The following is a 15044-nucleotide window of genomic DNA, read 5'->3' on the forward strand; positions in this document are numbered from 1 at the left end:
AATTGTAGACTTCTGATTTTTTTAACAAAAAACTGTCATTGTTTATGGATAAAATGTAGCCTTTCTTTTTACGTAAAAAGATTTTTTTTTTAATATACAGTGATTATAAACTATTACACACAAATATTAATGGAAGAAACATTCTTTTTTCAAATTCATCGCCAAATATCAGAAGCGATATGTATACAGTATATTTATATATTGACTATTGTTGACTATCAAGTTATGGTGTATTCACCTCTTCTTCTGACTTGACTCTTTGAACAGTTTGTTTATTTGTTCTTCACATGTACAGCATCTAAATCTTCATAAACCCAATGGAAAAGTCAACAATTCAGATACAAGCCTTTGAGTAATCTTCCCCTAACCTTTGGGATGTGGACATAGACAACCCATTGATTGAAGTCACAGCAATCAGCAACCCACAAATTCAGAACATCTAACCATTAATTACATATTATCTCATCTGGCAGCAAAAAAATATTATCTCCTTTCTGCTGGAAATAATGAATGAATCTCAAAACATAAGGGCAGTTGTTCCAACTTAACCATAGTTGTCAAATTCAAGTCCGGAGTACGTAACTGTGTTGAATAATTAAAGGGAGAATTTTGTTGTCGTACATAGTAGTCTTATCCAGGTTCAAACAGGATTGTCTCCAATAGAGGATACTTGTGATTTAGATAGACAATCCTGTTCAAGTTGGGTATGATCACTATGGATGACAAAACTCTCCCTCCAATAATTTAATCAAGACTATGACACATTGTCCGCATTAACTAAGGGTTTTTTTTCTTCAATTTTTTTTATGGGTGAATAATGAATACCTCCATCCACTAAGGTTGATTGAGTGTGTTATATATAATACATTGCTTTTAACGGCCTCACAGAAATATGAGAGATTTTGCGGTTGCTTTGTCATGCTACAAAAGCAACTGTCCCTTTTTTCTCTATCTGTCATCATCTCAAGTCTCAACCTTTGCCCACTACTATTAACCTTTGTATCCACTACTACTCCACGTTCACATTTGCTTCCTCGTTTCATTTTGCTGTTATATAAATACCCTCATTAAGTTTACATGGCATCACAAACACCTACGTTACGTAACAAACACCAAAGTTACAATTGCAACCATGCTCTGCTTTAACTCTATCTAACTCCAATCTGCGTTTTCTTTTCTGATATATTCATATTTTTAATCTTGACTCTGAATTGATTAGCCATTTTTCTGTGTCCCTTTGCCTTTATAGAACTCGATTCGGGTTCTCATTTCATCCTTTTGCCTATCACTATATGTTAATGATATAGAACTTTTAGCCAAAGGTTGGGAATTCACAATGTCTTGTTCTAATTATGCTAGAAGCTGTACCTTCTTTTATCTGTTTCTTGCAGTGCTTCTTGCAAAAACTAGCTCTTGCTTCTCTGCCAAGGTACGGTTTATTTCAAATATTCTCCTTTTGAGTGTCATGAGGGAAAATTATAGAATTTAGATTGGGTGGCAATGTCAGGTGTATGTAGTGTACATGGGAAGCAAAACTGGGGAGGACCCAGATGATATTCTGAAGCACAATCATCAAATGCTTGCATCTGTTCACAGTGGAAGGTCAGAACTCAGTTAATGCAATCTTTCTTTTGGAAAACTCAGCAAGTGTTTTGCTGCTGCTTCTTTTTTCTTTTCTTTTCTTTTCTTTTCTTTTTTCATATTACTTCTTATATCTGATTTTCATTTTTCCTTGTTGGGAACATTTTTAACAGTATTGAGCAAGCCCAAGCTTCCCATGTTTATAGCTACAAACATGCTTTTAGAGGTTTTGCAGCCAAGTTGACTAATGAACAGGCTTACCAAATTTCCAGTCAGTGAAATTTCACCCCATTTCTTTTCTCTTTTTTTTTGCAAATAATAAACACAATGATTTCATTCACTCCTTAAACTTTAATATTTATAGGCTCTTGTAATTTCTTTTTTCATGTTCAAATTTGATCAGAAATGCCAGGGGTGGTATCTGTTTTTCCCAATGCTAAAAGAAAGCTTCACACCACTCATTCATGGGATTTCATAGGACTTTTGGGCAATGAATCAATGGAGATTCATGGGCACTCCACCAAAAACCAAGAAAATATAATCATTGGTTTCATTGATACGGGTGAGCAGTCTTACTCTTACACTAAGCTAAAGCCTTTACGATAGCTTTTTTGTAGCAATTTCTTCACCCATACGTACAACATGCACCTTTTCTTCAAAGTCCCGTGAAGACATTTATTATTCGGTTCAAAAGGATTTCCACTTTATTTTATTTCTCTTGTAGCAGAAAGACTGTATCTTTATCCCTCTAAAACACTGGATTTCACATGACATCATTGTGGTAGTAGTCACATTCTTGCTTATGAAAACTCCTTTAATTAAATAAACCATCATCACTAAAAAGTTAAAATTAAACCTGAATATGTTTTTAATTCATTTCATGTTTCACGACTGATACAAATTTCAATTTACGACTACTCTCCAAGAGATCAAATTAAGAATGAAAATATTACACTGAAAAAAGGGTTAGGTACTTAATAATACTGGAATTTTGTTAATAGTGAGAATCATGGTGAGTTTTATTCATAATCATTGCCACGATTCATACAGGAATTTGGCCTGAATCCTCAAGTTTTAGTGACACCGACATGCCCCCGGTGCCCCGGGGATGGAAAGGCCATTGTCAATTAGGAGAAGCATTCAATGCTTCATCATGCAACAGGTTTCTGGTTGAATCATATCCTCATTATTTTTAAGTTTGACTACATAGGCATTAGCTTCTAGCTGTGTCATATTCATTGGTTAATCATTTATGGTATAGGAAAGTGATAGGAGCAAGATACTACATCAGTGGACATGAAGCAGAAGAAGAGTCAGACAGAGAAGTCTCTTTCATATCTGCCAGAGATAGCTCAGGTCATGGTAGCCACACAGCTTCCACGGCCGCAGGACGCTACGTGGCAAACATGAATTACAAGGGTCTAGCAGCTGGAGGAGCAAGGGGAGGTGCACCAAAGGCTAGAATTGCGGTGTACAAAGTATGCTGGGACTCAGGTTGCTATGATGTGGACTTGTTAGCTGCATTTGATGATGCCATAAGAGATGGTGTTCACATTATATCTTTGTCTCTTGGTCCTGAATCTCCCCAAGGTGACTATTTCAGTGATGCCGTATCTGTGGCATCATTCCATGCTGCTAAACATAGAGTGCTGGTGGTAGCATCAGTTGGAAATCAAGGAAATCCTGGTTCTGCGACGAACGTTGCACCGTGGATTATCACAGTTGCTGCTAGCTCAATAGATAGGAACTTCACCTCTGATATCACACTAGGGAATGGTGTTAACATCACGGTAAAGCTTTATCACTTTGTGTTGGTATATTTTTTGTACACTTGGGTAGACACTATTTAATTCTCTATAATGAAACAGGGTGAGAGTCTCAGCCTCTTAGGAATGGATGCATCTAGAAGATTGATTGATGCATCTGAAGCCTTTTCTGGATATTTCACTCCTTATCAATCCAGGTGAAGCACAAGGTACTTAAAAGTAAGAACAGCCTAAAAATCAATGTAAAGGGATGGGTTTTAAGTTAAATGTTGTCCTCTTTTCTACATTTCTGCAGTTACTGTGTGGATAGTTCCCTGAATAAGACCAAGGCCAAAGGGAAGGTTCTTGTGTGTCGACATGCAGAGTATTCAGGGGAGTCAAAGTTGGAAAAGAGTAAGATAGTGAAGAAGGCAGGTGGTGTTGGGATGATACTCATTGATGAAGCAAATCAAGGTGTTTCCACCCCATTTGTGATACCTTCAGCTGTTGTTGGAACAAAAACAGGAGAACGAATTCTATCCTATATCAATAGCACACGGTTAGTTTTTATGTATTTGATAGAATAGACATTTTTGTTAAGTTCGTCTGCTATGCTGTCATTCTCTCTAACTCAACATCATATTATGCTGAACAGTATGCCTATGTCAAGGATTTCCAAAGCCAAGACAGTGCTAGGAGTCCAGCCGGCACCCCGTGTAGCAGCATTTTCTTCGAAAGGACCCAATGCATTAACCCCAGAAATTTTGAAGGTAATATTTGTTTGAATACACTTCTCCACAAGCACATATAGGAGAAAATAAATAGGGAAGCAAAATGAATCAAACTTTTTCTACAAGTTAAAATCAAGTTATGTACTTCAGCTTTTAGAAAAGTTAAATCGGAGAGCTTTTAAAAAATCTAAGGCGTGTATGTTGATTGACTTGAACGAAGTTTGATTCATTTTACTTTCTTTTCTCATTCTTCAAGTATTTGTTGAAAGTCTGCCCAAACTGCACTATTGTGGTATATCCGTCACTGAGTTCATAAAATGCCTTTATATTTTAACTTAATCCTGAACGATTTCTGGCTGTACTGTAGCCTGATGTTACAGCTCCCGGATTAAACATCCTTGCAGCATGGTCTCCAGCCTCAGCTGGAATGAAGTTCAATATTATATCAGGAACTTCTATGTCTTGTCCTCACATAACTGGAATTGCAACCTTGGTCAAAGCTGTGCATCCTTCATGGTCTCCGTCTGCTATCAAATCTGCCATCATGACAACTGGTATTACATGAGTGTTTGGTTTCACATCTTGCTCTGAATGTATTACATGAGAAATTAATAACTATAGCTTCTACATCCAAACATGATTTCTTATTTTTTGACAAATTTCCAAACATGTTTTACATATATATAGAGGCATATATTACCCAATGCAGTTTGTCTGAGATTCTTCTTAACAAACATTAAATTTTATGTCACTTATTGCCTAAATATAGATACTGAGCACCACCACAAAAAAAACTAATAGTAAATTCAATGTGCAGCAACAATTTTGGATAAGCACCACCAACCCATTAGAGCGGATCCTGATAGAAGACGGGCTAATGCTTTTGATTATGGATCAGGGTTTGTGAACCCTTCAAGAGTTCTGGATCCTGGTCTCGTCTACGATTCACATCCAGAAGATTTTGTTGCATTCTTATGTTCACTTGGTTATGACGAGAGGTCACTCCACCTTGTCACAGGAGACAACAGCACATGTGATAGGGCATTCAAAACACCATCTGACCTCAACTATCCATCTATTGCAGTGCCAAATCTTGAAGACAACTTTTCAGTAACTCGAGTTGTGACTAATGTCGGAAAAGCAAGAAGTATATATAAAGCTGTAGTGGTGTCTCCTGCTGGAGTTAATGTTACTGTTGTGCCAAATCGGTTAGTTTTCACAAGAATAGGAGAGAAGATCAAGTTCACTGTGAATTTCAAAGTTGTTGCTCCCTCAAAGGATTATGCATTTGGGTTCTTGTCATGGAAGAATGGAAGAACACAGGTCACGAGTCCTTTAGTGATCAAGGTTGCACCAGCAAGTCATGGGTTGGTGAGATAGCAATGCTTGTAATTATGTATATAGCTTAGGAGATGTGAGATCCCTGTAGTCACTAAGACTAGAACAACCCTGTCTTAGTTCAAATCCGAATGCACATCAACTTCCAAACTTACGTTTTAGTTATATGCTTGAGACACCCGGGGATATCAAACACAGAATTGAATAAATGATATCTTGATGCCCTGAACAGGCTGAACGCATTCATAGATTCATTATCACTATTTGTCAGTTATCACTTATCATTACAGAATTTTCTTATGTAGGTTAGTCAGCACTTGCCATGCATAAGTTTAGTGTTGTCTTTTTCCACAGAAATAGGATGTTAAGAAAGTATGGTCATCGTGTTAATATTTTACTTCTTTACAAAAAGAAATGCAAGTGAACCATTAAATAGTTAATACTTATTTGAAATGAAATATTGAAAAGGCAAATTCATTCTACTCACTGAAACGCTAGTTTAATTGTGGTATTATTAACATGATAACATCTCTCATTTCTCTGAACAATATTTAAAAAGAAAAGGAATCCCTCATTTTCTTGATCTTTTTCAATATATTAATTAACGCAAGTCAGACCCTTACTTTTGAAGGAACTTTTTCAAATGAATATTTTATAATTAAATGATGTTAAACGATCTTCGCATATTCATTATTGATAGCATAAACTCTTTTGAGTAGTTTGGCGGCCCATATTTTCTTCCATGCATCAGTAAGATACTTTGAATGCATGCTGTGAAATGGAGTTGCCTTATTTTCCAAGTTAATGAAGTTACCTTCACCAACAAGCAAAAAGGAAACTAGGCAGTAAAAGGGTAAACTCAATCCCCAGTTCCGTTGTTATGCAATCTCTTGCGACTTGCATAATCTATCATGCAATGACACAATAAGCATTCAGTTAGATTTGAACGGGCAACCCTACACTACTTGGTCAAGAAACTACAAAGCTAATCATGCTCAGTCGTGTTTCGGAATCATTAGCATGAAATGCATGCACTTTGTTACCGTTCATTCGCAACTAAACTCTCAGCTACTTCACACAAGCACGGCAAAACCATCCCTGATTACTTGTTAGAAATCATATTTTATCTCCTCTTCACTGGTGTATACTTCAATTCATTAGCTTCAGAATATTCAAATGGTAAAATTCTGTACATATCAGAAACGAAAACATGCCCTTGACAGTAAACTTGGATGTCTACTTGAACCAGAAGTTCATTGCCCAATGACAGAATCTTGCTGCCGTATAAAACAATACAATGCACATCACAATTCATAGGAAACTATAACATAGTGAACAAGAAATATGAACATTTACCATGATTAAAGACATAATTATTAAAGTATTCTGCCTAAAACCTAAACAACGATGGAATTTCAACTTAATATCTCTACAAATGATTTTTATCATCCAATTTCTAGAGCTAGACAAAAGGAGCCAACACTGACACTTCTATTTTAGACATTATATAGTACATATAGGTGTCATGATCAGGAGATGAAATGACATACAGAGTGTTAGCATAGTTGCAAACACTATGAGTGCTTCTCCGCTGGATTAACAAGGCCTTCCATTACAACAAGCTGATCCAACAGTGCAATCTTTTCATCTTCAAGGGTTTTTACCTCATCTTCGACCTCTCTAACCTCTTTCCCTAATGCAAAGCTCTCATCCTCCAGCAGCATATACTTCCTCCTCAATGCGCGGTACTCATTTCCAGCAGCAGAGGAGTCAGGCAACGAATCTGAATTGGAACCTTCTTGTTTCTGAAAAGGTGGTGAGACTTCAGTCATCAAGTGTCTCTTGGAACCCTTCTGTCCTGATTTTAAAGACAGAGATGCCTGTCCATCTTCCTTGACACCATTCGCTTGCAAAAGAAATAAAGATGCCTTCTGGGTTGAGTTTTTCTTCTTCCTTGGTTTATTATTCAAGATCTCCTCTGACAAAGGAATCCTTGGATCTTGCATTGCCAACCAACAATAACTGCAGAATAAGAAGGAAAACAAAAAAGATATCAACACATACATCTTGAAGGCTGTTGAAGTGAACAACTATATACAAGTAGTGAAGTTGAAACTAGGTTATGAACATCAAAAAATATATATAACAGCATTGCATGACCCATATGACCTCAGAAAGATTTTTAAAGTAAATTTAATCCACCGTGAATGTAAATACTAAAAAATCCAATTACACATCAATGCAAAAACTTTCACTTCTAATAAAACTTATTCATTCGCTTTTTCAAATGGTTGCCTCAATTAAACTTCTATGTGTTAGCATAATTATTAGTTGGAATGAAACAAACAACAAACACATGTTCATCACTTGTTCCTCCATGACCTAGTTTGTTTGCAAATTATATAACGCATAAAAAGAGTAAACCATCAATTTAGTCCCCAAAGTATTACCCTCTCTCCTATAGAGTCTTTAAAGTAATGAAAATACACAAGTAGTCCCTAAAGTATAGAAAATTCATCAGTATAGTCTCTACGTTGATATAATTTTGCTAACATTGAGGACTAATTTGAAAGATTGTTCGATACCCCTGAAGGACTATGTAGTATGATTTGTAATACTTTAAGGATTACATGAATCATAAGGTTGGCTTGTGAGAAGAAAGGAGGCTCTCCCACTAACAAATTAATAACTAACATTTGCCGATATATATATATATATATATATAAACACTTTAAGAACTACTTGTATAATTTCCTTACTTTAAGGACTACTTAGGAGAGGGGTAATACTTTAGCGACCGATTTGATGGTTTATTCGCACAAAAAAAACATTCTGAGATTCCTCGCCCCCATCCAATCTCGAGGATATAGACGATCTTCTGAAAGCTACAAATACTCATTTTGAAGAAACAAAGAGACAAATCGATCAAGACAAAATCAAAATGCCTTCTCTCAGAATGCAAATTTGAAACCCTCAAATCCAGTAGAGACTAGAAGAACAAAAAAAAAAAATTGAATTGAAATTCAGAGGAAGTAGGGTTGAATATGGACGAAGGAGGGGAACAGAAGGGCAAACCTTGAGAAGGGAATTGAGCAAGTGTGATCTTCTATCTACAATTTCGGAACGTGAAGATGGAGGAGATAATGGAAACCAGATCTTCCAAGTTCAGAGACAGAGGAAATTAGGGTTCATCTTTTCTTTTTGAATAAATTAGGGCTCATCTGTAGACGAAGAAAATTGGTGGTAAACTTGTTTGCATTCGGTTCCCGGTAATTATTTGTTCGTGCATCCATATTCATGGGCTTCCATGCATTTCAGAATTTTTTTATTTGATTTTTTGTAAAATTCTTTTAGAATAAATCTATTTTTATATAAAATTAAGTAAAATCAACAAAACATTCAAGTACTAAAAAAAAAAAGAAGGAAGGAACAAAAATCCAAGGTAAGGATTAAAACGTTTAAAGAGTGCAAAATAAGTACTAAAAAATTTTAGACTTGATTTAGAATCTACTACAAAAATTTTGGTAGATTAGCAAATTATAACTTCCAGAACAGCCTCAGGAAAAAAATAACTATAAATATATTAGTTAAAAAAGGTATAGTCTCGAAATATGTTTTTGAGAAGGTAAGATATCAAGTTATATTATATAGTATAAATAATAGATTTAAAAAAAATTCTCCTATTTTTTAAATATGTAATTTTGATTTATTTATTTTAAAATAAAGAAATTTATTCCTTTTATTTTTTAAATTTCATAATTTTAATTATCTTATTTTAAAATAAAAACAATTAGTCGTCAATCCTCAAAAATAATTAATATTTTTTATCTATAAAAATTAAAGATAATATCAAAATATTTATAATTTATCTACTCTTGTGCTTAACTAATTAAATTAGATTTTTTTAATAAAATAATTAGTATCTGATTATCATTTGAGTGATATCCTTGGTGAAAACAAAAAAAAACTAATATTAATTATGACATTATTTCATAATTTTAATAAATAACTTTATTTTGAATGAAAGTGAAATTAAATAATTTTTATTTCAATCCCAAAAGTCTACTTGATCACATTCTAGTTGAAGGGGTTGATGACGAGATTGTTAGTTCCACAAACAAATAAAAGCGAAAGTAGTAAAAAAACACTATAATGTCGAAGTTAATTTTTGTTAACGAATAGTCAATAGAGTAATAACATTTGAGATTTAAAAAAAACCTTCAAATTCTATGAATAGGTCTGTTTGGTACCGGAGGAAATCTCTTCTTTATAAGGCTTAAATTTGAGTAAGTCACAACCTTGACACAAGAGCACACCCTTAAAGTAAATTTATCATAACATGGTCCTTTAAACATTCCATATTTTAAAACATGTTGATATGAAAGTGTGAATTATTAACTTATATTCTTTGAATTGGAGTGTATGAAGTACCATCAAATGTAAGTTAGGGGCGAAACCAGGGAAAGTATATTTTTTTTCTTCAAAATTATTAAATAGAAATAAAATTTAACTAATATTCAAGAAGGACTAAGCCGTAGGAATTGAAAATTATGAATTGTGATGACTTTTTCTTTTTGAAATCGTAAAAACTTTATGACTTCAATTTTTATTTTTCTTGTTTAACACGATTTTAAAGTTATAACAGAGTTTATTTTCCACTAAAGTCATAAAATACTTTGTGACTTTGATTTTTTTTTTAATATAACTTTAAAGTTTTGAGAGTATTTTTTTTAGACTTTATTTTTTTAAAGTCATGAACTATTTATGACTTTAAAGTCATAAATAAATTTTTATTTTAATTATTTAACAAATTAATTATGTTTTCTTTTTTAATGCTATTTAATATTTTTTATATTATGTTATTTAACATTTTCTATATTTTTGTATATTATTGTATTTAATATATTTTTTATATTTAATATTTTTATATTTTTACTAATGTTAAGGATTATTATTTGTATTGTAAATTAAAATAATAATTAAAAGACTTAAATTTAAATAAAAATATTCAAATGTACTTTGTTTAACAAAAATATCAAAATCTTTTGTTACTAATATTAACAAGTAATATAATTTATAATTTATCAAATAATAGTAATTTAAAAAAATAATTTATACCATTATTATTAAGTAAATTAATAATTTTGTATAGTAGTATTAATTAATTTTATTTTATAAACTATTTTAATATTAACAATATAAAATAATTCAGTAATAAAATAATTTGTTAAGATAAAAATAACATAATACATTAATATAAAATAAAAATATAAATTAAATACAAACATAAAATTAAAAAGTATAAACAATGCTAGTGGTCAACTTGTTTGTGTGAATATTTAAATTTTTTTATTTTATTTTTAGTCTTTTGTATTATTTTTTTAACTTATAAAACAAATAATAATCTTTAACATTAAGACAAAAATATAAAAATATATTAAATAAAAAATATACAAAAATATTAAATAAAAAATATAAAAAAATATTAAATAAAGCTAAAAAAGAAAACATACATTAATTCATTAAATACTTAAAATAAAAAACTGTTTATGACTTTAAAAAAATACTCCCACGACTTTAAAGTCATATTCAAAAAATAAATAAATAAATTAAAGTCATAAAATATTTTATGACTTCAATGAAAGAAGGAAAAAAAACTCCCTCAAAACTTTAAAGTTGTGTTGAAAAAAAAAAAATCAAAGTCGTAAAGCATTTTACGAATTTAATGAAAAAAAAGAAAAAAAATCATAACAAAGTTTATGACATTCAAAAATCATAAAATAAACTATGACTTATTCCCCAGTATTAATTTAAATTTTACTTCATTTGTTAATTTTGAAAAAAAAAAATCTTCTTTTCATCATTACCCCAATTAAGTTAGGTAATTTAGTAACCCTTTGATTTGTCCTTTAATTATGAAAGATTTGGATGATAAAGTCAAACTGAGTTGAATTTTGCTAGAATAGATCTAGCCAAATAACCCACGACTTTATCATACACAAATCAATTAATATTATTTATTCATATGATCAAAGTAAAAGAATCTCTCAAAATCATTGTTGGAGATCAGTTATGATAAATGGGTGATGGTGGTGGTGCTTATATGTAAACAATATTAGAGAGAGGGAAATGTATTTTAGTATATCTAGGAATTAGGTGAGAAAGATTCAAGAATGTTCGCCTATCCCTAAAACTTGCATGCTTGTCTCTGTTGGTGTTAAATGGTGTTTCAATGTAGAAAAGAGTGGTTCCTAAAAATGCAATGTAGACGGTGTTTCAATGTAGAAAAAGTTTTCCCCTCACTGTACCTTGGTCAACAACTTATAATTAACATGTTGCCCCTGAAGTCCTCAACTTGTGACTAACTCTTCTAACCTCAACTAATAAGTCTCATTCAAGTTATAGTGTCTAATCTTATTGGATCTAATAAGACCTAAAATTGTTTGAAACACTTCTAAAATTATTTACACTACTAGAAATTCTTCATGTATGTTTGTTTATGCATTATATATTAATATACATGCGTCTAGATTAAGGCTACCAAGAGTAACTTTTACGTTTTTTTTGTAAATTTGATTTGAATTTGAGATGGTTAACTACAAATTCAAACACACCATCAATGCATGATTTTCATTCACTTTCTCTCATTGGCATCCTTAGTCAAATTATAACCCTTGATTCCTAGAATTTTTCCCTCGACAATAATATCAACTTTGATTCTTAGTTACATTGTATCCTTTGGATGAGAAGAAATGGGTTTTTTTTTATAAATAACTATTTATTTTATATTTTTGTTTGGTTAAAAAAAAGTGAAAAAATATTTTTTTAAAAATTATTTATTTTTCTTCCATTCATATTTTAAAATTTTCTTTCCTCTCTCACTTCTTCACCATAGCAAACATATTTTGTTACACCGATGTTTTCAATGTTATTCACTATGATATTGGAGGCTCTTTAACCATTTGTTACGATAACAATCTATAATAAAATACACTTTAAAAATTAATAATATGATTTTTCTTTAGAAACTCTAATGATTTAAAATACTTCAAATATTATAAATAATACTGAATCTTTACAAAGTAAAAACATTCTCAAATATGGACTTCTAAAACAAATATTAAAAGAAAATTAAGTCTTCAAGTCTCCTTAGTTTCAACAATCTCTTTCTCGTTCTCTGACAACAATATTTTTAGTGAGATAATAATTTCATTGAATAAAACAAGTTCTATAAGGTTTCATAAAGTGTTGTTCTTGGTCAGCATGATAATTTGGAAAATTCAATGATGGTACCCGCATTCTTCTAAAGTAACACTAGTGATAAATATTTTAAAATAATAATTTTTTTAATAGATATTATAGTATTATCACACATACCTTTCACAAACAACAATTAACCATTGATAATATCATAATAAATGTACACATCACTAAATCAATCAATTTCTATGACATCCAAGTGTAGTGTGGAAATATACACATTTCTCGAATAAGTTGTCTCAATCTCAATAATGTGAAACACTAGTTTAATCTCATGTGACGATATACTTATTTATCGAAGAAGTCACCTCATTCTAAATAATGTGGAGCACCAGTTGAATCTCATAGGAAGGTATATTCTTTCATCGAAAAAATTAACTCAATCTCAATCAATAATGTGGAGATATACTCCTTCCTTAAAGAAGTTATCTTAATCTCTTGTAATCCGGAACATCAAGTCAATCTCATACTATTAAACAATTATATGTAAAAAAACATGATATCAAACATATTCCAATTAATTAAATCAACCAAAAACTTGTCACAATTCAATCGATTATAAACACATATCACACAATCATGGTCCATCTCAAATACTTAGAATATTCCAAATTTTTTATGCAAAAATAATCTTTAAAGAATATACGATGCTTAAAGGGAAAAAAATATTTTACTCACCTCTTAAAGACCTTCTTAAATCTCTAGATTAGATGTTTCCATAACATATCCTATAATTAGAGGACACTCCCTTCTTATGCGTTCTCGTTTTTTTTATTGTTTTTATCTCACTTTCTTTTTCTTTATTTATATGTCGCTCTCATTGATTTTTCTTAATTCTTTTAATCTCTTTTTATACTAATTTCTAACAATTTAAATATCTATTATTAATCGTATCTTATCTTATCTTATTTTATTTATCTTAATTATAAATATAAGATAAAAAGTAACATATTTAAAAATAGAAGATAAAATAAATATCTTTTTCTTATGTTATCTTATCTCTATATATATATATATATATTGGGATGTTACCAACTTGGCCTTGTAATTAAAAAAACCACTTGATCTCTACCTTCGACTTGATCAACAAGCCTATCGCCATCTTCAAGTTGAAGCTTGCAAGTCTCATGCAAGAACATTCTTCCACACGGGTATTAATAACTCCAACTATACATTATGATGATCGCTAATGTTACTCTCGTGATTATTAGCGGGACTAGATCATTTTCTTGACGACAATGAGAACTCAATCTTCTATGAATAAAAGATGGAATAAGACGTGATATCGAGGATTGAAAACAACTATATATTTAGTAAATAAATTATTTCTTAAGAACTATATAACACAAGTAATAGCAAAAATATTCCTTGCGCTGGTATTCCTCAGCATCTCCCCACCGCTATATAAGGTATTATAATTTTTAAGCTTATTGTTTTTTGACACGAAACCATCGACTTCAGCAAAGTTCATAATATTACGAACAAAAATATGATATATTTTTTCATTAAATTATGGAAAACGATATTTTTATTTTAAATAATAAAAAATAGAGATAATGGAAGGTTTTACCCACTCTAATTGATAGGAAGAAAAATGATTTTTTTTTAGTATTTTTTTATATTATCAAACTTAGGTGTGTAAAAAGAGAACCAAACATAAAAAATAAATAAATAAGCAGGTCTATCAAAAGGTTTTATTGTAACTAAAGTTTAATTTTTATATATTATGAGTATAAAAAACATATATTGTGAATCAATTAAAAATATTATTTTTATCATTTTAAAAATAATTATGGTTAAAATTAATAAACTTACATTATAAGACAATTTATAATTTAATAATAATATAAAAAAATATTAATTTATCTTGTAGCTATATTATATCATACAATGATATCCAACTACAATAAAAAATTACAAGACTTTGTAATAATTTTCCATCACCTTGTCATGTCGCGTAAAATAATCTATTTCTGGCTAGATTGAACACCTCGTGTGAACGAGAATTATGAATTATAAGGAGTTGACGGGGACAAAAAGGATACACCATCTCCATCCAACTTTTCTCTTTTTTTTTGTTTTTATACATTTTAATTATATTATACATAATTTATTCTTACTTTTTACAATACAAGTAACTTTTATCTTCAATAACTTTTTTTACTAATTAAATAAGTCTCACAAATAATTTTATATCTTTATCAATATTAATTACTATTTTATTATTATTATTACCTTGTTAATAAATATTCTTAAGACATTAGTTAATGAATTAAAAAATAATTTGTTTTATTAAAAATAATGTGAGAGTGCATTTTAAAATCATAGGAGAACATATCTTTTTATAGGAGACATGTTGCAAGGTGTCTAACAAATTCTTTGAATTAAA

At 30.6% G+C, this 15044-nt stretch overlaps 2 protein-coding genes across 4 annotated transcripts; one reads left to right on the forward strand and one right to left on the reverse strand.

The window, feature by feature from the left end:
• The first annotated feature begins 548 nt into the window (after nt 1-548).
• On the forward strand, nt 549-5868 carry LOC100784026 (subtilisin-like serine-protease S). Its single transcript, XM_003538871.5, has 11 exons — nt 549-1429; nt 1508-1602; nt 1755-1852; nt 1985-2143; nt 2632-2743; nt 2843-3371; nt 3450-3544; nt 3643-3885; nt 3982-4096; nt 4425-4611; nt 4875-5868. The coding sequence occupies exons 1-11, from the start codon at nt 1337-1339 to the stop codon at nt 5435-5437; spliced, it is 2289 nt and encodes a 762-aa protein (XP_003538919.1). The 5' UTR covers nt 549-1336; the 3' UTR covers nt 5438-5868.
• Nucleotides 5869-6611: 743 nt separating this feature from the next.
• On the reverse strand, nt 6612-8687 carry LOC100527461 (uncharacterized). Of its 3 annotated transcripts, none has more exons than XM_014763484.3 (3): nt 8471-8687; nt 8185-8280; nt 6612-7417 (listed from the first exon to the last, which is right to left on the reverse strand). In XM_014763484.3, exon 3 carries the CDS (start codon nt 7399-7401, stop codon nt 6970-6972), a length of 432 nt encoding a protein of 143 aa, XP_014618970.1. In that variant the 5' UTR covers nt 7402-7417; nt 8185-8280; nt 8471-8687; the 3' UTR covers nt 6612-6969. The 3 variants fall into 3 exon arrangements, with proteins under 3 accessions (XP_014618970.1, XP_006590274.1, NP_001236389.1); XM_006590211.4 differs by having other exon boundaries at nt 8155-8280; NM_001249460.2 differs by lacking the exon at nt 8185-8280 and having other exon boundaries at nt 6617-7417; nt 8471-8602.
• Between the last annotated feature and the right edge of the window lie 6357 nt (nt 8688-15044).

This window comes from Glycine max, chromosome 11, assembly GCF_000004515.6.
Source record: "Glycine max cultivar Williams 82 chromosome 11, Glycine_max_v4.0, whole genome shotgun sequence".
NCBI classification, from domain to species: Eukaryota; Viridiplantae; Streptophyta; class Magnoliopsida; order Fabales; family Fabaceae; genus Glycine; species Glycine max.